The sequence below is a fragment of the Macrobrachium nipponense genome, chromosome 2, assembly GCF_015104395.2.
Source record: "Macrobrachium nipponense isolate FS-2020 chromosome 2, ASM1510439v2, whole genome shotgun sequence".
NCBI lineage: Eukaryota > Metazoa > Arthropoda > Malacostraca > Decapoda > Palaemonidae > Macrobrachium > Macrobrachium nipponense.
In genome coordinates, this window is record NC_087201.1 from 61167236 (window position 1) to 61193112 (window position 25877).

General features: G+C 46.1%; 2 protein-coding genes across 2 annotated transcripts in view; one reads left to right on the forward strand and one right to left on the reverse strand.

Annotated features, from left to right (window-relative positions):
* LOC135221193 (putative pre-mRNA-splicing factor ATP-dependent RNA helicase PRP1) overlaps positions 1-25877 on the forward strand; it is a 171045-nt gene that overhangs the window by 56448 nt on the left and 88720 nt on the right. The window lies entirely within an intron of this gene.
* LOC135220637 (ATP-dependent RNA helicase DHX15 homolog) overlaps positions 9372-25877 on the reverse strand; it is a 64761-nt gene continuing 48255 nt past the window's right edge. The window contains exon 7 of the mRNA XM_064257956.1: positions 9372-9575. Coding sequence (XP_064114026.1) covers positions 9387-9575 — 189 coding nt within the window. The 3' untranslated portion in view covers positions 9372-9386. The remainder of the gene's footprint in view (positions 9576-25877) is intronic.

A 25877-nucleotide genomic window follows, 5' to 3' on the forward strand; every position in this document is an offset into this window, starting at 1 on the left:
AAGCAGTGAGCCATCCTAAGAATAGCTAAACATCACTTTAGCTGCATGAAACGCAGATCTCTGGGAATTTACTGGTCCGGAGAAGTCCCTCTGGGAGGAGGCAGAAACTCCCAGAGGAGCAGCTTCTCCTGTGATGTAATACTGGTGCTTTTTCTTAGACAGTCTTGTAGGAGGAAAGCAAAAGACAGCTTTGCCCCGATCCCTCTTCTCCAAAAGCCATGTGTTGCTGTCTTTCAGGGCCTTCTGGGAAAATGAAGACAGCACTAAGTTAGGAAGCATGGAGAGATCCTCTACCTGTGCTTCCATAAGAAAAGTAGCTGCAGGTGCAGAAGGAGCCGCTGGAGAAAAGAAACCTGGAAAATTGAAAAGAAGGTACTTCAGCAAGGAAGAATACGCCATAGAACGAGAATCTTGAAGTCTCTCATCACCTTCCTCCTATGAGGAAACAGGAGCAGTGGAAGCCTTCTTAAGCAAATTCAAAATACTGTCAAGCTTGCTCTGAATAGGATCCACTGGAGGAGGTTCCTGCATGCCTACAGGAGAAACTGTCTGGAGGTAGGATGTGTGATAAACACAAACTGCTGAAGAAGCTAGATGACCAACTGTAAGAGCTATCACAGTATGCTAAGTGCCTGAATTGTCTTTCTCCGACTCCACACAATGTAACGAAGGTTGGTGCTCGGGAGCTCTACTCTTGTCAAAGGGTCAATACAGACTGAGTTTTCTGATGCAGATGGGTGCTTGAGGGCACTCTGATGAAGATAGCCATTCTGATACTAGATAACAAATAGGTGTTAATGGGTACCAAGACACTGCTAGATCATACTTTGAGGCTACACCTGATGTAGATGAGTGCTCTGGCGCATATGTGCTCCAGGATTCTGAGGGTACTCTGACAACAAATATCTGTGCCACGAAGAGTGCTTATGAGACAACAGGCACTTAAGAGAAATATCCTGACTTCCTGTGACAGGAAAGCCTGAAGAAAAATGCTCTGGATTATCCCAATGACTGCAGGAAGGCTGAGGACTAACTGGGGGATTTCTAGTTCTCTTACACAATGCAGGAGAACGGGACACATCCTTCGTGCGCCTTTTCAACTGGTGTGAAGCGTCCGAAAAACACCACTGATGTTGGGGTGAAAACTCATCCAAAACTCCAAGAAAGTCGGTGAATGTCCAAGAAAACACCTTTCCAATGGTGTTTATCTGCAATCTGGTTATTAGCAACAGGTTCAGTACAGGGGGGTGGTAACCCATGGGCAGACCCCACCGATCTCCCTTAGGCTACCAGTTTGACTCCTCCGTGCAGGGGTGTGTCACTGACCTTGGCCTAGGAGAATCGGCAGGCTAGGAAGCCAAACCCTCACACATTGCACTTGCACCAGGTGTCACCAGGCACTCCACTAACACCGCACCAACAACAGTAGCTACCAGATGCTCTGAAGCACTCCTATCATCCATTAAGACCTTCATGTAAATGCCATTTTAATGTCTTCAAGTCCAGTCTTTACATTCATCACACCTTACGTCTATTGAACAAATTTGTCCCCTACAATCTGAACAAATAATGTGTGAACATATGATTTCCTTAGTCTAACGAGTATTGCAGCCCTTACTGCAATACCTAATACTGGAGCTACTGGAGTCTGACATACTAAGTCAAGTCCAAAATTGTGCTGAAAGTTAATACAAAATCAGAATACTTCACCAAAATGATGAGAATACAACACGGACAGAATGTATTCCAAAATTAAGCTGGAGCTAACATTTATTGTATAATGATCAACTGGCAGAAACAAACTGAAGCCATTATTGCTAGTTATTCCTCTCTGACCACAAAAGTGGGAGGGGATTGTCACCTAGATGCTAGAAATAGCGCAACTTGCGAATTTTCAAAATTCTAGCTCCCAATTGTAGAAACTTTTAGCTATATAATTACTGGGTAAATTACTAAATTAAAAATAAATTTACAGTACTGTGATAGCAGCAAACACCCATGAAATACCAACAAGTGCCTACACATAATGGCAGCAAGAAGAATTCTTAAAAGTTAAAAAATTCGATACACACTTCATTGAGAACAGGTGTACTAGATAATCGCCTGGCAGCCATTCAATCTTTTGTTTGAATGCCGACTCGCCTATCAGGTTGGAGATATGAGCCATCTTTAACAGTGCGTAAAATTCATCCCAAATAAATTTCTTTCTAAAGCCTGACTCCCCTATTAAGGGATCTATTTTCTATAGTTACATGCCTTTCTCACTTTCCTTGTGCAGGCACAACAAAATTTTACAAATCATCAACATACTCCTAATGTTATACCTTACACATAATCAATACTTAAATATCTTGTGAAAATCTAATACGAATATCTAATAAATAAATGGATTTTTATCCTTGAAAGTGCTTCTTCAATCAAGTTCTTTTCCTGTTTTATTTTATATAAAAAAAAAAGTTGCGGGATTGTTATAAAATCTGATCACCACTGTAATTTTGCTGTACATTTAAATCCTCCATTTAATTACTGCACTGCAGTGTTAAATTTTTTCGGCATAAATAAAACAAAATTTTATTGCAGGTCTTTCTTAGTTGATTTTGCACTAGTGCACAACTAAATTTCTTTCACAAAATAACAAATTCTTAGAAATTTGTATTTTTCCTAGCTATACTTACCTTGAACTGCTTGTATAGGAGATACCCAGATTTGTCAAATCCGGTACCAACCAGAAAATTCCAGTTATTCGCCCTACCCCGACAGGTCCATGCCCTGAGGGTCGAAGCTTGCCTGACCTCTCTTGCCAGTCTTTCTTTGTATGCCCAAAAAAACCCTGGTCTCCTACCCTAAAGAAAGTGGGGATGGTAGGGAGGGCTTAGTTGTCAAGCAGTTCAAGGTAAGTATAGCAAGGAAAAGTACAAATGAGTACTAAGAATCTGTTATTTGTTCCAGCGAGGTATACTTCCCTTGAACTGCTTGTATAAGAGACTTAGTCCTTAGGAGGAGGGAGACTTCTAGGAGAGGAGAGACCCTGGAACATGTCGAGGCTGTAACACGAGAGGGGACCCTGATGGACCTGGCGAAGCTCTGGGAATAGCTGGAACAAGTCATGTATGGCAATGTTTTGTACTGAAAACTGTTAGGTGATCTGTAAGGCTTACCTTGAATACTCATTGGGGCCATCCCCTAGTCCGAAGGCCCAATAGCAAGGAAGGGGAAGGTGCTAGCTAGGGGAGAAGGAAGGAGCAGGTATCATATCACATAGGAAACTGCCATTCACACCCACATCCACACCTACCCAGCTCACCCTACTCCCGGGGGGAGAAGGGGTTATACTGTGCTGCCCCGCCACCACAGGGCCGATCTCGAAGGAGTCGAGGGACCTCCTTGTGCAGTCCTTCAGGTAATGGACTGTGAAAGTGGACTGTCTACTCCACACGCCCACCCTTAGGATTTGGGAGACAGCTATATTCTTCGAGAACGAGTGGGAGGCCCTGATACCCTTGATGTCGTGACGATTAGCATTCTTCGGAACAGGGAGTCCAGCGCCCTCATAAGCCCTCCTGATTGTCTCCCTTAAACAATAAGAAATGGTATTCTTGGAAACCGCTTTCTTATCTCTGCCTGTGGTGACAAAGAGGTTCTTGATTCCCGGCCTGAGGTGAGCTGTCCTACTTGAGTATTTCCTCACCGCCAGAACCGGACACAAGAGATCTTTGGGGTCCTCAGACACCTGGAGAGCCGGAATAGAGAACTCTACGAACCTGTCGTCCCAGATTGAGGGGTTCTGGGTCTTGGCCACAACCGTGGGGACATAATGGAAGGTGAGCTCCTTCCACCCCCTGGAGTGTGCCACTACGTATGACAGGCCATGTAGCTCCCCCGCCCGCTTGGAGGAGGCCAGGGCAAGGAGGAACACCATCTTGAGAGTGAGGTCCCTGTCCAAAACGACCTTAAGGGGCTAGAAGGGAGGCTTTCTGAGCGAGACCAGGACCCTGGCGACGTCCCACTGAGGCGCCTTGACTGCCCCAGGTAAGGACTGTTGTTCGAAACTCGTAAGGAGCATGGCCAGGTCTTTGGAGCCACCCAGGTCTAGGCCCTTCAGACGGATGACTGGCCCAAGGAGGCCCTCACGCCCTTCAGAGCCGGCACCGAGAGCCCCTTGTCAAGCTGCAGGTGGACTAGGAGGTCAGCTATGTGGATAACCTTGGCCTCCCTTACACCAGTCCACGGTCTTCCATTTGGCCTGGTACACTGCCGCCGATGACTTTTGTAGGTAACCCGATATATGGGAGACAGTCCTCCGAGACAATCCTTTCCAGACTAACAGTCGCTTGACAACCTCCTCCCATGAAGGCACAGGGCTTGGAGGCCTTCGTGGAACCTCTCGAAGTGGGGCTGCCTTGGGAGGTTCCACCTTCGTGGTAGTTCCCATGGATCTTGAACCACCGTGGCCCGAAGGTCTGGGAACCACTCCCTGTCCGGCCACAGAAGGACCACCAGGGTCATGGACGTCTCCCTAGATATCCTGAGACTGTTTAGGACCTGCCTGATCAGACCAAACGGAGGGAATGCGCAGAGGTCTAGGCCGTCCCATGGGTGTTGAAAGGCATCCTCCCATAATGCTGCCAGATCGGGTACCGAGGAGCAGAACACTGGGAGTTTGTTGTATAGACTGGTGGCAAACAGGTCAAGGGAGGGGGACCCCCACCTTCCTATCAGCTCTGCTACCACTTTGGGGTGCAGGAACCATTCCGAACTGATTACCTGACCCTTTCTGCTGAGGCCGTCTGCTATGACGTTCTTCCCGGGGATGAACCTCGCCGTCAGGGACGACCCAACGCTCGAGGTCCACTCCAAGATCTCCTCCATCAGGTCACACAGGAACTGGGACTTCAGGCCTCCTTGCTTCTTCACGTACGCTACTACTATGGATCTGGGGTTCAAAGGCTAAGAGGGCCTTCTGCACTGCCAGTAGCTCCAGCTTATGTGGAAGTCTCTCCAGCTCCATCCAGGTCCCCTCCCTCATCTCTGATAGAAGGTGGGCAACCCTCCTTTGAAGCGTCTGTGAACAGGTCTGGGAGAACTTTCGACAGAGGCACACCCCTGAAGGAGTTCCCCGGTCTAGCCACCATCCGTAGGACTTCCCTCGTAGACTCTGAGGGAGCCACGAGCTTCTGAGGCGGATCCCTCTTTGGAAGCCAACCCTCCTTCAGGTTCCACTGGACGGCCTTCAGAAGCCTACTGCCCTGGGGGACCAGTTTCTTCACGGAGAAGGGGTGTCCCAGCAGCCTCTGCCACTCCCTCCCTCGCTGGGCAGGAAGAGGGTTCTAGGAAGGGCCGAGCCACCTCTCCATGTTGAGGAGCCTGTCCTCCGACAAGGATGCTCTGGCCACCTCCGTGTTCAGTTCCATCCCTAGGTAGATCATCCTGGTGGTGGGAACTAACTGGGACTTCTCCCAATTCAGGACTACCCCTAGGCCAGGAGCTCATCCCTTTGATGCTCTAATGTTGCCCTTGAGGAAGAAGGGAGCAACCAGTTGTCCAAGTACCTCTGGAGGCAAATACATCTCCTGTGGGCCCAAGAAAACACAAGGGAGAACACTCTTGTGAACACCTGCGGGGCTGCCCACAAACCGAAACAGAGGATACTTCCTGCTGGACGGGTGTACTGGTACCTTCAGGTCCAGGAACAACAGGAAGTCTCCTTCCCTCACGGCAGCTAGGACTGACCTTGGGGTCTCCATCCTGAAGGGTGTTTTGAGGGTGAACATGTTAAGCCTCCTCCACCAGAAAGAGGCGACTTAAGAACCAGGGGGAGCAGTCTGTTCCTTGCTGGAGGGCTCCTTTCTCAAATATGACTCTTAATCTCCTGTCCCAAAGCCTCCCTGTGTTTGGGGTTGCTGGGTAGAAAGAGCTGGTCTTCTGGCTCCCCCGTCAGGGGAGGCTTGTTGCCCACAAAGGGGATCCAGTAACCGTCCCTGAGCACTTGTACAGTCCAGAGATTGGCTCCGTGATCCTCCCAGTTCCACCAATGATTTGAGAGGCAACCCCCACCTAGGGCGACTAGCAGGGGAGGGGGCCTCGATTCCTATCTTCTCTTGGGGCCAAAGCGGCTGTTCTTACCCCTGTGGGAAGTCATGGGCCCTGGTCTAAAGGAGGAGGACGGGGCCCTGGAGGAGGGCTACACCCGTAGGAACCTCCAGCTCGTAGAGGGGGTGGCTAGGGGGTTGGGAGTGGAGGGTACTATGTGTCTTTGCTGCTGCCTGGGCCTCACCGGATCCTGGACCCTACATTGGGCCGACTGCCTCCACCAACTGATCCGGGAAGAGGGAGTCCCCAGACATGGGTGCGTTTCTAAGGTCCTTGGATTCCGTTTCAGGAAGGACCCTGGAGAGCCTTGACAAGACAATATCCCGCTTCAATAGCAACCAGTTGGCTCACTGAGTGGCCAACTGGGAGGAGAGGAAGCCTAAGGACTTCTCCCCAGAGAGGACCAGCTCTTTGAAACGAGCCATCTCGGACTCCTTCAAATTTCGGCTCATGGCGAACCGCGCCACCACCCCCAACCAAAGGTCCAGCCAGGAGGCGGCCCAAGGTCACGGACTCCATGGCCATGGCCATGGCCTCTACCTGCAAAAAGGAGACGGCACTTGCCAGGAGCTTCTCCTCCGAGAGGCCCGGGGGGAGAGAGGCGAGGGTACCCTCTACGGACTTAAGCTCAAGTCCCAGGCACTCTGGAACGTATAAACTCTTCTGTCTCGGTTTCGCGAAGGTGAGAAGCTTGAAGGAGCTGTGGGACTGCAGGGAGTCTTTAGGCCCCACTACGGACGGATCCACCTTACCCAGGATGTAGACCACGCTAGCAGCCTGGGGGCAGACTAAGGGGGGGGGGGGGGGGGGTAGTTTACCCTCCCCCTGGTGTTCCTCGAACAGAAGGTCGACAGCCTGAACCATGCTCAAATCCAGGGGAGGAGCTGGCACTGCCAACTGGTTCAGCTCCCTAATAAGGGTTAGGACCCTCCTGAAGGTGGAACCTTTGTCTTCGGAGCCCTAGCCCTCCACGGGGCTCTGAGTGAGGACCGTAAATTTGGGATCCTCCTCCGGGATGGATACGCCCGCTGTGACCCTTAGAGAAGGGGGGGTGGGAGGCAGAGAGGAACCGACTGCTACGCGGGTCAAGGAGGAACCTGCATCGGCTTCAGTCACCTGACCGAGGGCAAGGGACAGCAGACAGACAACGGGGCCTCGAGAGAACACGGAGCCTGCCCGGCCCAGGCAGAGGACACACAGGCCCTGTGGGCTGGGGCAGGATCTGCCCGGGCCATGGGTGCAGCAACCCAGCCTGGGGAGGGGGACCTTGGAGACCTCCTGGAACGGGAAGGGAAGTGCCTAGAGTGCGACCTGTCCGGGGGAGAGGATGATGATGATCTACTGCGAGCCCTGCGGCCCCGGCTATGAAGGGGGAACGGGAGTCGCCATCTCTGGAGGAGCGCGTCCTCCTCTGCTTGCTGCATCACTCCTTCCTGGATCTGTGCTTCCTCTTGTGCGGGCAACTCCAAGGGGGTCAACAAGGAGGAGGATGATGAGGAATCCTCTGTTTCTTTGAATGGGGAGCACACTCCTGGCGAGCTGAGTGACCATGTAAGACACCTGCGTGAGTGGGAATGACCTGAAAGTGCGGGTCCTCCGAGCGCTCCAGCGCATAGATGGAGGCATACTCCAAGGACGGTGAAGTCTCCCACCCGGGGAGACCTGCCCGGCATACATGGGGTGACGGTCTAGAGTGGGGACTGCAACGGAGGGAGCGGCTTGGCGGGGACTCTGCTCCGCAACTCCGGGGGCATCGGACGGGCACTCCTTCAGCACCGAGCGTGCGGCCACCGAAAGCACCTCCATTGACGGAAGACAGCAGAGGCGGGATGAACACTTCTGAAGGAAGGCCTCATTACCTGGCTGTATTACCTGGCAGGGAGAAACAGATGCCTTGCCCCCCACCTGGGAGAGGGGACTGGCAAAAAATCCAATGGCAACGCTGCCTAACCCGGGAGCGTGGCGGCCGACAGAGGGCGAGCAATGTGCTCCTTACTCCCACTCCTACTGCTGACGGCAACAAAGAAGTCTTCCTCGAGGGCAACTTGGCCTTCTCCCCGTTTGTGGTCGACAAGGCCAATTGGACCTTGCCCCAAAAAGCACACTCGCCACATGTGATCTCCTTCGAACAACACCGACCCCGACATCTCACACACAAAGAGTAGGGGTCGATCCTCAGAGGCAAAAGGAAAATCCTACACGCCTTAACCCTGACGCCAGGGTATTGCCTCTGATAGGACTCCACCATGACCAAAGGTCACAGAACCAGCCACACAGGACCACACACACAAGGACACATGGAAAACACAAATGAACAGGCCAGCAATGTATGACAAGCTGGACATGTTAAGTCAACACGCCAGTGACCACGGAAAGACTGGCGAGAGGTGTCAGGGATCTGGTGAGCTTCGACACTCGGGGCATGGACCTGGCGGGGTACTGTGAATAACTGGATTTTTCTGGTCGGTACTGGATTTGACAAATCCGGGTATCTCCTATACAAGGACTTTGAGGGAAGTATACCGCATTGGAACAAAAGCCTTTTTTTTATTGAAATTTAAAATACTGATTTCAAATTACTCAATTAATCTGACTTCTAACAAAATCTATTCTCTCCCCTTAAAACCACCATCTATGAGGGCAGGCTGAGATTTCTGGCTTGCTGGTGTGGTTAAACTTTTAACAAATAACAAACCCAAGGTCAAAACAACATGATTTCAAAACCAACCCCAAACAATTTACAAATGTGCTGTAAACCAAATAAATGTACTGATTATTCAGTACAAGGGCAAATAATACCCAGCGATAGTTTCATACCAAAGGATTTCATCCTACAATGTAAAAGAGCAGTGCACCCTAAATTTTCCTCTCTACATTGTGCAAGACAATATCTCACTAATTCCTTCATTCACCAACATCACTAATTAATAAATATAATAATATAATCTTTTCCCTTTATAGGATTAAACAAATATCTGAGTTCTCTATTTTCTCATGTGTTCCTCCTGCCTGAAGGGCTAGGTCTTTATCTATCACATTGGTCTTTCTACTTCTATCCACTTTTCTGTTTAATACTCCACCAATTTCTCAGCCATTTACTATTCTCCCACAGTTGTCCAGCTATGACTCTTGAGCTTCTCTGGTCACACCTCTTCAAAACCTCCACCTTCCTTAGCAATGCCCATGTTTCTACTGCACACAGTTGCAGCCTTATGTACCCACTGTAAGTCTTTGTTCTCTATACTAATGGAACATTTTTACTTAACTCATACTACACTGAATATTTCAATTTTTAACTAAATTATATTCTTACCATCATCATCTAATGCAGCAAGATAATTCAGCAGCTCCAAAGCTCTCATTAATGTCTCAGGTGCAGGTGGATCCATGAAATCAAAATGAACAAGGTCATCTATACCCAACTTTTTCAACTGCAATACCACTGAACCCAAATTAGATCTCAAGATCTCAGGGTATGTGTTGTCCTGAAAAAGGAATACAACAAAATTCATTATTTACAAATTCACTGCAAAATAAAAACTGAATATACAAGGTTCAAAACTAAACCTTTATGTTAAAAGATTCAAAACATTTTCAAAGTACCTACAAATTACAAAACAACTACAACTGCTGAACCAAACACAAACCCCACAAAAAAGACTTGATCATTGGTGTATAAAAAATAAATAAATTGAAAAAATCAATTTTTACACATACATACCAAGTAATTACACAGCCAAAAGTTTCTAGTATTGGCAGCTAAAATTCGATCAGGTATTTCAATTTGTTTTTGACCTAAAATTCATGTGCGGGGAGGAGGGAGGGCTCCCGTTCTGTAATTACTTGTTAAGTATATGTAAAATTTTATTTTATCAAAAAATTTCATTTTTACGTAAGTAACTTACCAAGTAATTACATAGCTGATTCCACACAGACAGGAGGTGGGATACATGAACTATTCTACCCCAAATCATTATTAAGAAAATGACAATGCTTCTTTCCTTACCTTGTAAGAGTACTGCCTCTGGTTGGCGCTCATCTTACATGGTAGAGGTGGTGCAGTTTGTCCCTAAGTTGCCTGCTACCTTAGTGGGAGCCTTGAAATGAAGATTACGATCAAATGCTTACAAAGACTAAAAAATAATGTCCTTGCCCAGGGTGCAGTACCAACATTAAAAAGAACTGGTGGGTATCCTAGTATATCCACATACCAAGTGCCCCAAACTCCCAGTAACTCTTTGTTGTACACTTCTGATGCAAACATCTTCAGTCCCAGTGAATAGCCCTCAGCTCCTTCACATTCAGTAGCACAGGCAGTCCCTGGCTTACGACGGGGGTTCCGTTCTAGAGATGCGCCCGAAGTCGAAAATCGTCTTAAGCCGGAAATTCGTCAAAAATCCTAAGATAACCTTACTTTTAATGCTTTGGGTGTATTAAAAACAATGTAAACTGCATTTTTCATAAACAAAAACTTCAAATATTGATTATTTTGCATTTTGGAGACATATTTCTTCCGCCAGATTGGCGTTGTAAGCACCATAACCCTGGAACATGCGACGTAAACCTGGAAATAATTTCTGAAGAATATAATTGAAAAGCGTCATAACCTCGGAACGTCATAAGCCGGGGACTGCCTGTATATGCATCTCCTTTTTATCCTCTTGACAAAATTCACGACACTTCCTTGCTCTAGAAGAGAGCTCCCCAGCCTAAGTCTGACATGTCGGCATAGAAACTCTGGTCGGGGTTCTGAGGATGGAGAGACTTTTCTTCCTGTAGTCTTCCTTCTGACTTCCACCAAAGCAGATGACTCTTGATACCCTGTGTTACTGGGAACACAAACAAATCGGGCTGACTTTTCCTGTCCCTGCTGATCCTCTGATAAAACTAAAATACTCTCAAGTGGACTCTCTCTAGCGACACAATCTGCTCTATTGATGCCAATTCTCCAAGCAGGCGCATCCACTTGTTGGCTGAGCAAAGCTGTAGATCATGAAATTCATCTATTGTCCAAAGGCAAAACTCCACTCTTTTGGGGCACAGAAAAACCCCAAAAAACCAAAGAATCGCTACTGCGAATTTCGAATTTTTGTTGTCAATACTAGAAACTGTTAGCTAAGTAATTACTTGGTAAGTTACTTATGTAAACCTTCAAGTTCAAAAACAAAATGTACCACTTTTACTGAAAAATACTAAAGATGTCTTCCTACGAAGCATATCTTAATTTAACCAAACCACTAAGGTGATTAACAGCTCTCCTAGGGCTGGCCCGACAGATTAGATTTTTATTTACATGGATAGGAACCAATTGGTTACTTAGCAATGGGGCCTACAGTTTATTGTTGGATCCGAAAAACATTACAGTAAACCTCCCGTATGTGCGGGGAATGCATACCATCCTACATTAAACATACCTTAAATTGAGAGAGAGAGAGAGAGAGAGAGAGAGAGAGAGAGAGAGAGAGAGAGAGAGAGAGAGAGAGAGAGAGAGAGAGAGAGAGAGAGAAATTGAATAGGCAACATCATATATTTGAACATCAAGAGTGAAATTACTTATGAATTATTTCAGACATAGAGAATATGTAATATGAGAGAGAGAGAGAGAGAGAGAGAGAGAGAGAGAGAGAGAGAGAGAGAGATTTTTTATTAATTTATATATCATTTAATCTTATTAAACTTAATACAGTATTAATGAATATTAACATTTAATACAGTATTAATGAATATTAACATTAGAAAATTAGTAAGTCATTTTGTATCATAAAAGTGTAATTAGTCATAAAAATAACATCAAAATACACTAATTTGTGAATATTTATAGACGGAAAACTATGCAAATGAGTGAGTCCTCCCGTGTATAATTTTTAGATAGGCCTCACAGAAAACTCCACAAATAAGGGAGTCACGAATCTTGGGAATGCGAGTATATGGGGTGGGGGGGGGGGGGGGGGGTTGAATATATAGATAAATGAATATCTAATCACCAGAAATATATTTGTAAGATTCCGCATTGGCGGCAGCTGGGAGCGTACTCAGGCTGCCAGATTGGTACGTACGTGATTCAAGTGGCATGAATTTTTCATTAGAACCTAACTAATTATCATATTCAAGTATTTCACAGACATGCGAACGCAAACATAACATTTTCAAATCCTCGAGAAACCCTGCAACCGTTATGTTTATTAATATTTTATGGTACATGTACTATGTTTATTAATATTTGCAAATAATAATAATAACAATAACAATAATAATAATAATAATAATTATAACATAACTGCATTTACAAATTTTGTATGAAAGTATTTTAAAGAAATAAGCTTTCCATTTCACTTGCTGAGATAAGAGAATTTTTTTATGGTACATGTGCAGTAGAGACCCGGTCCTCCATCATACTAGAACTCGAAATAATTGGATTTCAATGCAAAAATTTGAGTAAATTTTCCAAGAGCTTAAAAAAAAAAAAAAAAAAAAAAAAAAAAAAACATGAATCCGACCCAATGAATCATAAGACTTTTGTAAACAAAAGTGTCGGTCAGTCGCTACTAATTGGCGCTGTTCCCTAGCTCATTTAAAGCCTGCTCGCTCTGCTGCTATTGTTTTGAACAAGTAGTACATGCTCATACAGGTATTTCCTTAGTTTTTGTGACTTTCTATGGTGTATTATTTTGATTCAATCTTTGGTCCTAAGACAGCCCTTGGAGACAAGCAAAGAGGAAAATGGTAAGAATCGCAATTGAATATAAGAAGGTTATTAAAAAATATTATGAAAAAGTAATTCATGTAACATTAAAATCCTGCAAAGATTTTTAATGATAGGCTAAAACTTGAAGTGTCGATAGTTGTGTCAATAGTTAATTGCCATCACAACTATTGGCAAACTATGGATACTGTCAACAAAAATCTGTAAAAATGGTAAAAAGCTGTAGATTATTAAAGTGAACCACTAGTGATAAAACTTTTGATACCGTAAACAAAACAATTGTAATTACAACAATAACCATGGTTAAATACCACAATTAGACATTAGGATGAGCAAGGTCCTACTTTGTTACAGGTGTAATTCTATAAACCAAAAAGCTCTATTAAACCTAAATATTTTCCGGGAGAAAATGATTATTTGAAAAAGTTATACGTATACGTATTACAGAATATAAGCATTGTCTTTGTACTCCATTTGATTTTGATAGTTTACATTCTCAAAATCTAGGCTGATTGAGTACTATTGATATCTTCATTGCCATTACTTGGCTGGTATAAGAGATGTAATTTGGAGATACTTTTCTTGCAAATTAACAAAGTTTGATTCAAAATGCGCACAATACTTGATCATATAAGCATTAAGTGTTCTGGACATTTTCACCCACTCCGCTATTATTTTTGATTTTATAGTTACGGCAAATGACGTCGGCAATCAGCCGTTTCTCGATTTGGTTGTTTATGCCAGTATAGGTTTACAATCGCTTCATCTGTAAATAAAAAAACCCGGAATATCTTCGTGGAGGAGAGTATATGAACAGAGCAGTCTGCCATCTGCATTCTGAATTTGCTTACTTTCTTAAAATAATCAGCCGATTTCATTTTACCAATCTGATCACTGTATTTAGTTGCCGAGTGGAACTAATTTACGAAAGTTTGGGTTAAAGAATTGCAGCTACCTTTATTTATATACATAGTACTAAATCAATGTAGTAGTACATGTGTGTTTTTGTCAGTTTTAGATAGCTCTTTTACCTTCCAAACTATTTTGCAGTCTGTTCATTATTTGTAGTTCTCAGTCATGCTTGATTTGAGAGCCTTGTTGTTTACTAAAGGGCAATACTTTTTTGGTAGTATTCTATAATCAAACTAAAGAGTTTGTGATATTGATAGCTCCCCAGTTATCCTTAATATTGAGATTTAAAAGAATACATTTATGAGAATCTACTTCCAATGGGTATTACTCTGCCAATAATGATGTCACATTTATAATGTATACAGAGGCTATGAAAAGTGCCCCCTATTTTACAAGGATATGTTATGGAGAAGAGAGAGAGAGAGAGAGAGAGAGAGAGAGAGAGAGAGAGAGAGAGAGAGAGAGAGAGAGAGGAAAAAAAGTGCCTCTATTAAATAATAATATTTTAAGAAAAAAAAATCTTTTTAATATTAAAATCACAGTTTTTGAAAGTAAATTGTATTTTTCCTAACTATACAAACCTGAGGTCCTTTACATAAGAAATTACTATTCAGCGCCAGCTGGACCAGTTGTAAGTTTCACTAACAAGGTAGTTCGGCAGTAATAACTGCTTGTCCGATGGTTGGGAGTCCCGCCCGACTGGAGGTAAACATACCACTTTGCTTTAGGCCCAGGAACAGAGTGAGGGGTGGCATGAAGTGGGACTATATGTAAAGGACCTCAGGTTTGTATAGTTAGGAAAAATACAGTTTACTTTCATTAATTGTGATTTGTTCCGACATGTTATACAAAACATCAGTCCTTTACATAAGGAAGACTCACTTATTGGTGGGAGGAATCTGAGTCTTGTGAACAGACTGGTGTTCGCCCAAACTGGATTCCCTCCCTGGTCATAAGAGCAAAGGGGGGGAACCTAGCCTCGGTCCAACTGAATGGTGTGTGAACTGCAGGATCAAGTTGTCAGACCTCTGGACTAATTCATAAGAGGGAGGCAAGCTTACCTCTTATGAATAGCAAGCAAGAACTAACGTCCTAAGTAAAGAGCCAAATATAAAGTAGTACTGGGTTTGTTTCTTACTGCTGTCCGCTTCCCCCTTGCTAGGGATGGGACAGATAAATGCTTGTATCCCTAATGAAAGGGATAGAATGGAGCTCGGTTACGTAGCTTACCTGCATCATCATCCTGTCCAGCGTTGTGACGACAGCTACCCTCTGCCCACAGTGATAGGGAAGAAAAGAGAAGGAAGAGGAGCTAGTCACATTCTCATTCACTCTCCATTCATGCGATATCACAAGGATGAGATGCTACCTTGTCCTGTAAAGGAGCTGGGTAGGCTACACAACTTGTTGAGCAGCCACCATGGGTCAAAAGGAAAAGGTGTCCAAGAACCTATGGACAATATCCTGAAGGTAGGAGGTGAAAGTGGTCTGGTTGGACCACACCCCTGCCTTCAGCACCTGTGCAACAGAAGTTCTTGCGGAATGCAAGGGTTGGACCAATGCCTCTAACTTCGTGGGCTCTCGGTATTGGCACTCGTCTCGAAATTGTACGCTTTCCTGATTACCTCACAAAGCCAGAAAGAAACGGTGTTCTTGGACACTTCTTTCTTGGTCACCCCAGTGCTAACGAAGAGGCATCGACACTCAGGCCTGAGGTGTCGAGTTTTCTTCAGATAGCGCCATAGCACCCTCACAGGACAAAGGAGCATCTCTTCCATATCTTTACTGATGAAGTCCTCTAGGGAGGGGAACGTGAAAGACTCGAACCTGGCATCAGGGACCGAGGGGTTCCAAGTCTTCGTTACGAAATCCGGGACGAAATCAAGCGTAACCAATCCCCATCCCCTCGAGTGTTTAACATTGAAGGAAAGACCATGAAGTTCTCCTACTCTCTTTGCCAATGCCAGGGCCAGCAGAAAGAGGGTCTTGAGGGTCAGATCCCTGTCTGACGACTCTTGGAGTCAAACTCCTTAAGACAAGAGTTACATCCCACACTGGGGGCCTAAGTTCCCTGGGTGGGCAAGACCTCTCAAAGCTCCTCATTAGGAGATATATTTCCATGGAGGGGGAAATATCAACTCCTTGCAGCTTAAGGCCTAGGGCCTGGGCAGCTCTGTATTCTTTGACTGCAGAGACAGAGAGGAGCTTTTCTCGGCGAAGCAGGATGAGGAAATCCGCTACCTGCTGAAGAGTGGCTCTGAGCGAAGACCCCCCGTCTACGACACCAACCACAGAAGACGGACAACTTTCCCTGGTAAACTGCTGCAGAGGACTGTCTAAGGTATCTCGCCATCTCTGTTGCTGCTCGGCGAGAAAAGCCTCTCCCTCATACGAGATGGTGGATAACCGCCAGCCATGAAGACACAGAGAAATGTACTCCCTGATAGTACTGTGCTACGTGCGGTTGACACAGCAGGTTGTACCAAGGGGGAATCTCTTGCGGTGCCTCCAAGAAAAGAGCATGCAGGTCTGGATACCGAATGGCTTGAGGCCATTTGGGTGCCACCAGAATCATCCGAAGATTGCTGGTAACCAGCACCCTACTGATTACCTTGCGAATCAGGCAGAAAGGGGGAAAGGCATAGACTACAAGGTTGTCCCACAGGTGTTGGAACGTGTCCTCTGCAGCTGTCCATGGGTCCAGCATAACTGAGAAGAAAACCTTAAAGTTTTCTGTTGTGCCGGGTGGCGAACAGATCCACTACTGGACGCCCCCACAGGTTGAAGAGCCTTTCCGCCACGTCTGGGTGAAGAGACACATTCGGTCCCAATCACCTGATTCTGGTGGCTGAGCTTGTCTGCCACTACATTCCTCTTGCCTGGAATGTATCTGGCTGACAGCTCTATCGAGTGAACTACTGCCCACTCGTGCACCTGCATTGTCAACTGGTGTAATAGGAGGGACACTAGGCCCCGTCCAGGTGTGTGCCCCAACACTTGGTTGATGCGTCTGAGAACAGAAGCATCTCCAGAGGGGGAGTGCGCAGGGGCACTCCTATTAAGAGTTCCTGTCGTCTAGCCACCAGACCAGGTCCTGCCTTACTTCCTCCGTGAGAGGACACAGGAAGGATTGTGGATCCCGTGCCTGTGACCAGCACTCCTTTACTCTCCACTTAAGAGACTACAGGTGAAGATGCCCGTGAGGGACTAACTTCTCTAGTGATGACAGGTGACCGATCACGACTTGCCACTGCTGAGCTGACTGTTCTTGTCATGACAGGAACCGTCTGGCTGCCCCTGAACCTGCTGATCTGCGAGTCTGCGGGGAAGACTCGTGCTGCTACCGTATCGATCACCATGCACAGGTACTTTATCCTCTGCTTGGGTTCGAGATCTGACTTCTCGACATTTACCACAATCCCCAGATTGCGGCATAAGTCGAGGAATCTATCTGTCCTGTAGCAACTATGAGCGGGAGCTCGCCAGGACCATTCAATCGTCGAGATACCTCATCAGACATATCCCAACCGAATGGGCCCAAGCCGACACCAGAGTGAACACTCGCATGAACACCTGTGGGGCGGTTGAAAGACTGAAACAAAGTGCCCTGAATCGGTACACTGTCTCATCGAGGATAAAGTGGAGGTACTTCCTGGAGGACTGGTGGATGGGTATTTGAAAATACACATCCTTCAGGTTCACTGAATGCAGGAAATCGTTCTTCCCGATGGAGTCGAGCACCGAGCGTGCCGTTTCCATCGTGAACAGAGTCTAGCAAACGAAACGGTTCAAGGGAGAGAGATTCTATCACCAGTGTCCAGGCCCCGTAGACTTCTCCACCAGGAAAAGTCGGCTGTAGAAACCCGGTGACCGATCTCGCATGATCTCCATAGCTCCTCTGCTCAGCATGGTCTTAACTTCTTATGTCAGTACTATGTCCCTGGCAGAACCGGGGACGTATGTCTGAAGATGGACCGGGTGCGAGGTGAGGGGTGGCCTCGACTCGAAGAGCAGTAGGTATCCCTCCTGAAGGACGTCCACTACCCAAGTCTCAGCTCCGTAGCGCTGCCAAGTTCCCCAATGGCTCACCAGGCAACCCCCCAACTTCCGGCAGCAGTTGAGGGGGAACGCAGTCCCTAGCGTTTCCCTCTCTTCCCCTTCCGCTTAGCCCGCCTCACATGAGAGGAGGGCCGCACTCACTTCTCGAAGCGAAAGAGGAAGGTTGGGTCTTTCCTCGTGCTACCCTCGATGGTGCTGACGTCTTGGGAGCGGAGGAAGCGCTTAGCTAAGCTACAAGGCTTAGCCGCAGTTTGAACGAGACTGCCTTTAGAAGTCTACGTAACTGCCTGGTGTGCTAAGTGGTCACTGTCCTCGGCTCTCCTCTTTTCCACCACAGTGTCCACCCTCTCTCTGGGGAAGAGAGAGGAGGAACCCAGCAACGGTCCGTTGCGTAGACCCGTCACATCTCGACTGGCCGCTCTGGTTACGCAAGTCAGGACTGCGTCCCGGTCTCCTCCAAAACCAGGGCCCACAGGTTGGCAGTCTTGGGTGGGCGAGGTAGGAAGATGGCCCTTACCTCCAGGACTGGCAAGTTCTCCGGGCCATGCCGAGTCCTCCTGAGGGGAACCGCAGTCCCGTGTTTCCCTTCTCTTCCCCTTCCGCTTAGCCCACCTCACTTGAGAGGAGGGCCGCACTCACTTCTCGAAGCGAAAAAGAGGGAAGGTTGGGTCTTCCTCGTGCTACCCTCGATTGGTGCTGACGTCTTGGGAGCGGAGGAACGCAGCCAAGCACGAGGCTTTAAGCCGCAGTTGAACGGAGACTGCCTTAGAAAGTCTACGTAACTGCCTGGTGTAACTAATGGTCACTGGTCCTCACTCCTCTCTTTTCCACCAACAGTTGGTCCACCCTCTCCTGGGGGAAGAGAAGGAGGAAACCCCACAACGGTCCGGTTGCATAAGGACCCGTCAACATCTCGACTGGCCGCTCTGGTTACGCAAGTCAGGACTGCGTCCCGTCTCCTCAAAACCAAGTGCCCACAGGTTGGCAGTCTGGTGGCGAGGTAGGAGATGGCCCTACTCCAGACTGGCAGTCTCCCGAATGCCGAGTCCTCCTCAGGAACAATAGCTCCCAAGGAGGCTGCAACTCTGGATACCGTGAGGGACGTCAGATCCAGCCAGGAGATGGCCTGGAAAGCTACCATGGCAGTGGATTCCAGGGCCAATGCCTCTTGCTGCGAGAACCAGAGGTTCTCAGACAGCAGGTGATGCAGAGGCACTCCCGGAGTTAGACAAGCTAGCTCTAGGTCAATCTGCTTGGTCGGCACAGGGTCTACCGAAGACACGTAGGAACGCCGCTGACGAGGCAGAGGAGGGGGAAGCAGCTTGTCCGACCTGCTGGCCCTGAGTGAGGCCTCTTGTCCAGAGACAAGGGCGTTCACCTGGTCCAACACACCCCGTCCGCCAAGGAAAGACCGGGTAGTCCCACCATCGCTCTGGGTTCCTTCTTAGGAGCCCAGAACGACTCCAACCTTGATGGAGGGTCAGAGGGAGCAACCACAATCCTTCCACGAGGTGGTCAGCGCAATGACCTCTGCAAAGGACCTCTGTATCTTGGGGGTGATCGCGTCCTGAGGTGATGGACTGTCAGATCCATCCAGGCCGATCACTTCCTGAGACACTCTTCCTTCAGGAGGAGGAACCTCGCCAGACCCCTAGTGGTCTCCTCCAACCACCTGAGCGTACGATCTGCTCGGTCCTAGGACCGAGCCAGGCTTGCAGGCTCTCGTGGCTGGACTGTAGGAAGCACACTCCTCACGTCACTCCTGTTCGCCTTGCTCCTCCCGGTGTAGCCCCAGAAGGTTGAATGGACAGGTGAGAAAGACCCGACGCTCCTACCCTGCCTACCAGCAGAGCCGGCAGGCTGGGAGGACTGCAAGCAATCACCAACCCGCGGTGGTGATCGAGCTGCAAGCCTGGACCAGTGGCCTGCCTCTGGAGAAACGCTGGACTGAGGACGGTAGCGTCAGTCTTGTGCGTCATGGAGCTGCTACCAGCCATGTGAGCTCTCTGGTCCCAGCAGGAGCAACGGTTGGGTGATTGGTAGCGTCCGCTGACACGGTGAGAGCGAGCACCGTCCTCACGACACGCCACCGTCCCAGAAGCAACCGAGGCTGTTCCTGGTGACTGGGGGGACCTCTTCCCAGCTTCAACACATGAACGTTCTGGTGGGACCGTCACATCAACCCTGGGAACCAGACGATCGCTGCGCGAGCGATCACCGGTCTGGCAAGAGTCACCTGAGTGACTCTTGGCATCCTTCCGCTCCATGCCTGGATCCTGAAGGTGAGTGTACTCAGTCGTCTGGTTCCACGCTGCACAATTGCCGGTAGGTGACCGTACACTTAGTGACACTTGCGAGCGAGTGGCCGAGACGGTTCCCTGTCCAGAGGTGGAACCTCTGGAGCTGGGAGCGGAGGTACCAGCAGTACTGCTGGTACCTCCACAGTCCATGTTTTCTTCTTCCCTGAGGAAGGAGAGACGGGCACCGTTCCCGAAGGAACGGGAGGACTAGCGGAAGACCCACCTGTCCCGCCGGAGGGAGACAGACCCTTAGAAGTCTCAGCTGGGGGGCCTTGGAAGTCGAAGGGGAAGAAGCAGCAGAAGACGACGACGACACCTTCCTCTTCTTCTTCGACTTCTTCGTCAGCTACATCAGGACAGCAGACAAGTCTCCCATCCAGGCTGAAGCTAGGGCGGTTGCGGTGGCAACGGGGCCCAACTCCACCTGGCTGGAGGGACCTGCGGGAGCGGCATCACTTCCACGGGGAGGAACAGGGGCAGCAGGTACAGAGCCAGCAACAGGAGGGCGATCCAAGGGTGAGCTCTTTGTGCAGTCGAAGTCAGGGGGCGGAGTGAGAACAGGAAAACCAGGTGGAGGAGGAACCAGCTCCCTCCGGGGCACATACGGCAACGGAGCTTGTACCGCAGCCGAGGGGGTGACGGCGGTCATGGGCCGAGTATGTACCAGGTGCGGCAGGGCAGCATAACCCAGTGTAGAGGCGGTCGCGGTCGTCTTCGTCTCCACCCCGGGAGTGACCGGGGATGCAGCAAGATGATGGATGAGCCCCTGAATACTCGGAGTGCCCGGAAGGCTCAGTGAGCGCGGCACTTGCTGAAGGTCCCCACCCGCAGAGGCAGACACACCTGAGGAAGCAACAGTTGGGTTAATGGGGGGGGGGGGGGGTGTTCCTGTTTGCTCAGAGGGGGAAGGAACCAACCCTGAGTGGACACAAGACCACGAGTACAACTCCAGGTCGGGGTGTCGCCCTCCCTCCTCTGTGCTCGACAAATTGAGCGAAGAGGCAGAGGGGGACACATCCCCTGAAGGGGAGAGAGCCATACGTGGGAGCTGACGAGGAGGGAGAAAAGAAGATGACATATTAGTCAGCAGAGGTGTCGAGGGAGAGCTTCCCGACGACACCTTGGCGGCCCTAGGCGGCTTCTTCCTCTTGTCGTACAGCTCCCACTGCTCCTCCAACCAAGACACACAAATATCGCAAGTCAAGGACCAAGGACCAAGAGCATTCACGCCCTCAGCACCTAGTACACAAAGGATGAGGGTCCACGGCATCGCTGGACCTGAAAGCCCCACACTTACAGCCTCCCACTCCAGGGCACACACTCCACTTGGATGGGGGACGAGAGGGCTTCTCCGATTTGTGGGACTGCATATTAAATCCGGCAATGCAATACCACAAATAATGAAAAAATAATAAAAAGTGTACTTACAATCACTTCACACTAGTATTAAGAAACAGGATGAAAAGTAGGTAAGCTTCATAACAATCTCCCAACAGAGGCGGGCAGAGAGGCGAGCACATGTCACCCGACGACGGTCAAAAGCAAAGTGGTATGTTTACCTCCAGTCGGGTGTGACTCCCGACCATCGGACAAGCAGTTAGTGCCGAACTACCTTCTTAGTAAATCTTACGACCAGTCCAGCTGGCACTGAATAGTTATTCCTTAGTCAAGGACCTCAGGTTTGTATAACATGTCGGAACACGTCTATTAAAAGATATTTTGAAGTGAGTTTTATATACAGTATTCCTGTAGACTCTGTATGATTTGTTTACATCTGCTCACGCCACTAGCTGGTGACGTAACTTAGGTAATTTTTCTTAAATTTCTGATAGACATAATTCGGCTTATCTTTAATATCTTATTCATTTGCTGTAATAATTAGCCTCGATTTTCAATGTGCCTACCCCTTACAGTACATAATAGGTACCTTGCCTAGCCTATGAGGCTCAGTCAACCATCAGTAATATGGGCACATTGGGCATAGGCTAGTTATTTTGATACAGTATCAATTTAAAAATGAAAAAAAGTGTGTCTAATAGTACAGTATGTTATTTAACACTGAACTTATTTAATTGTAATTTATGTGTAATGTTTCTTATAAAAAGGCAAGGTTACGGTAATAACTGGTGGTCATGAATGGATTAATCCATTTCCAATTATTTCTTATGGGGAAAATTAATTCAGATCTCTATTAAATTGCATCTCGTTGCTTCTTCTGGAACGGATTAGCATCGAGATCCAGGGCTCTACTGTATATGTTTACTTTTAGTATTTTCAAATAATAATAATATTATAACTGTAATTAAAAAATGTGTAAGGAAAATCCTTTCCCCTCACCTTTTATTTTTACCTCCCCAAGAAGCTCAAGCCAGAGCTGTCAAATGTGTCACGTAATGTGACAGGTGGGGTGTTGCTTATTAGAGGTCACTGATTTTCATGTAACTCTCTCACTATCTTTCTCCGTAATAATTCATAAAAAATTTCACTCTCTTATGTAAGGACAACTCTCTCTCATAATCTACATAATTTTACCTTTACCGTCTAGAACAGTAAATGTGATGATCTAAAACATACACATAACTAAAAGTTGTATTGGTCCAAATAAAAAGCAGTTTGTTCCTTGGAGGAATAATAGTTAGGAGACACCTTGCTGCGGGATAAGTGAAGCCACTCAGGTTGCTGGCCACCATATTGGGAGTGGCAACTGAATCCCTGGGTCGAACATAGGTGCATGACCTTGCGATGACTAAGGTGTCACACTTTCTATTTTTGATGCACTATGTTATTTTAATTTGTTCTTATAGTTTTCTTGTGTGCGTACTCTTCTGCTTACGGTATAGATAATTTCGTACTCCATTTTATCCTCAGACAGTTAACACGTTTACTGAAACTATAATGCCTTGATGAAAAAATAAAAATAAGTGAATTTGAGGGAAGTGAAGCTACTACTGAATTCATTATGGTATTCAACACCTTATTTGACATATTAAATTCTCGAAATATAAATGCCAAAGGATTTAAAAAGCCCAATTCAGATGAATAATGCAAGTGATATTAAAGATTTTCTAATAAAAGCAGAAACATATATCAGATCTATGAGACTTCAAGATGGTAAAGACATCTTAAAATCAAATAGAAAAATTGGTTTCATTGGCTTTCTCTATTCATACGATGTCTTCAGATTCTGTACGAAACCTGTATTGCATCAGATGGTGGGCCTTTACAATTTTTGATGACCTACAAATTCAGTCAGGATCATATTGAACTATTATTTGGTTAGGTAAGAAGTAGGGGAGGCCATAATCCAACAGTGAGACAATTCTCTGCTGCTTACAAAAGGCTACTTGTACATAATGACTTAATGGATATCATTCGGGGCAACTGCTTGCCATTAGAATGTCAGTGCCCATATTACGTGCTTTAATCAGCATAAAAGAGCAGGTTGCAGTAAGGAATATAAATGTTTCTGTTTCAAGATCTCAAATTTTAGAAGTTCAAGAAGCATATTCAGATGACAAGGAATGTGATTATGATTATATTCCAAACCATTACCACTTGTCAAAATGTTCAAATAAAATACAAGCTTATATTGCAGGCTTTGTTGTTTTTAAGTTAAAAAAGTCTTTACAGTGTGAGGTCTGAAATGATGCATTAACATTAACAGACGCTAATTCTAGTCACACCTGCATCAAATTAAAAACCAAAGGAAAATTGGTGTATCCATCAAATGATGTTATTGATATATGCAATACATGTGAAAAAATGAGGGAAATGTTGTCCTGCAACAAAACACTGGGAGCTAACTTCCATAAATTAGGTAGTTCAGTATTGGCAGCTTACAGAGGCAAAACAATATTTTCAGAGTTCGGTTATCACATGTATGATACACAACCATTGGACAATCACTTGCACTTATTGATTAAAGCAATAACTGAAAAATATTTGCAAGTGAGATATAATTATGCTGGTAAGCAGATTACTGCTAAACTTCTATTGCAGGTCGCAGGAAGGAGTCACCAGATATATACTAAGCTAATTAATTATAGCGGTCAATAATTCCTAATAGTAGGCGATAACAAACAGTAAGGACTAAGGAATTATCAGACATAAAGATAATAGCTTTAAATTTGGGCCAGTAATAGGCTATATGCATATAAGATATTGAAAAAGTTTGTATCGCATCTCTGAGTAATAAATAATTAACTACGTATGTTCTTTAAAAGAATGATAAAATGTCTATCCCTTTTCGCCTCCATTTATGCCATGAAAAGACGCATAATGAAAATAAAAGATGGGAAAAATAACTGAAGAGTTTCTATTAATCCTTATGGTTTGGTCTCTCTTTTGCCAGTCCTGGGCATGGCTGCCACGCGGTAAACTGGCTTCACTTTACTGAGCGGTCTGACCCATGTGGGGCGTCTCCTAACCATTATTCCCCAAGGTTTGTTCATGAAAAGGAATATCGGAACAAAGACAAAGAGACAGAATCAAGAATTTCTTAAAAACAGGTTGAGAACTTCTAAAAATAGCTCAGTCGGAATGGGTAAAGAAGAGAGAAAATAGTACGTACGTAATTTCATACACTCCTATACTTTCACCCTCCATTTATTTATTTTTTTAACATTAATGTATTTATCTAACTTTTCAATGAAATTACTGTTAGCTTAATACTTAGGAAGGATGATTAGGGTCACATTTATTGTTCAAATTTGTGCCAAACTGGAGCGAGAATTCCCCTCGCACGGGGGGGTCTGGAACCTAACCTCACGTAAGGTCGGGGTATTATTGTATGCAACTGATTCATCCAATGAGGAACTTGTCCTCCTACAAAAAGATTCTGAAACACTATACTAGATATATGATGATACAATTATTAATGTACACCAGTACTTAAAACTTTAAATGATTCCCACTCTTTTCTCTCTCTCCCATCCCTGGGAATTGCCCTCAGTGAGATGAACATCACCTTACTTCTCAACGACATTATATTTAACTTTGTATTTTCATTCTATCCAGTGCTGGCAATAATACAAAATTGCAATAGTTAATTCTACCTACATCAGTATATAATTAATATCAATACCTGTAAGTGATAAGGCTAAAAATCTACAGCAAGTATAGACTTTTAACAAGATGTCGACTGCTCACCAGTTTGTCTAGTGTGAATTCACTCACCACACACACACAGAGAGAGAGAGAGAGAGAGAGAGAGAGAGAGAGAGAGAGAGAGAGAGAGAGAGAGAGAGAGAGAGATGAATGGTTTTAAACCATAGCAAAGTGGCCCTACCATTCTTTTTCATAATGCAGGGATGGTATACACTTCAACTGATTACTGAACAGCCATGTATTCCTTCCTGTATCCCCCCCTCCTTGCAACATGCAAAAGCCAAATGTCATGGTCAAGAGGCATTCTGAATCTTTAAAAAATGCCTATAGTGCTCTTTCCTTGTCCTTGGAACCAAGATGGGTTTCCTCAGTTGTGTGTTGAGCTACCTACAACTTGCACTAGTAATAGTTCTAAAGAAAGTATATAGAAAAACTTTTCTGCAGTAAAACCATAACTATAAATGATTTTAATTTTACCCGTCCTTTTTATATATGGCACATTTTCCAATAATGAGCCGGAAACATTTTCCTTCTACTTCATTGATGCAATTCAAATAGTTACCGTATATACTAGCATATCATGCAACTTTATAAGCCCTAATTTTGGAGCTAATTTTACGGGGGTCGCATCTTACATGATATAATATTCGAGTATGTAATAATCATGTATTAGTATCATATGGTAAAATACAAACATAATAGATATG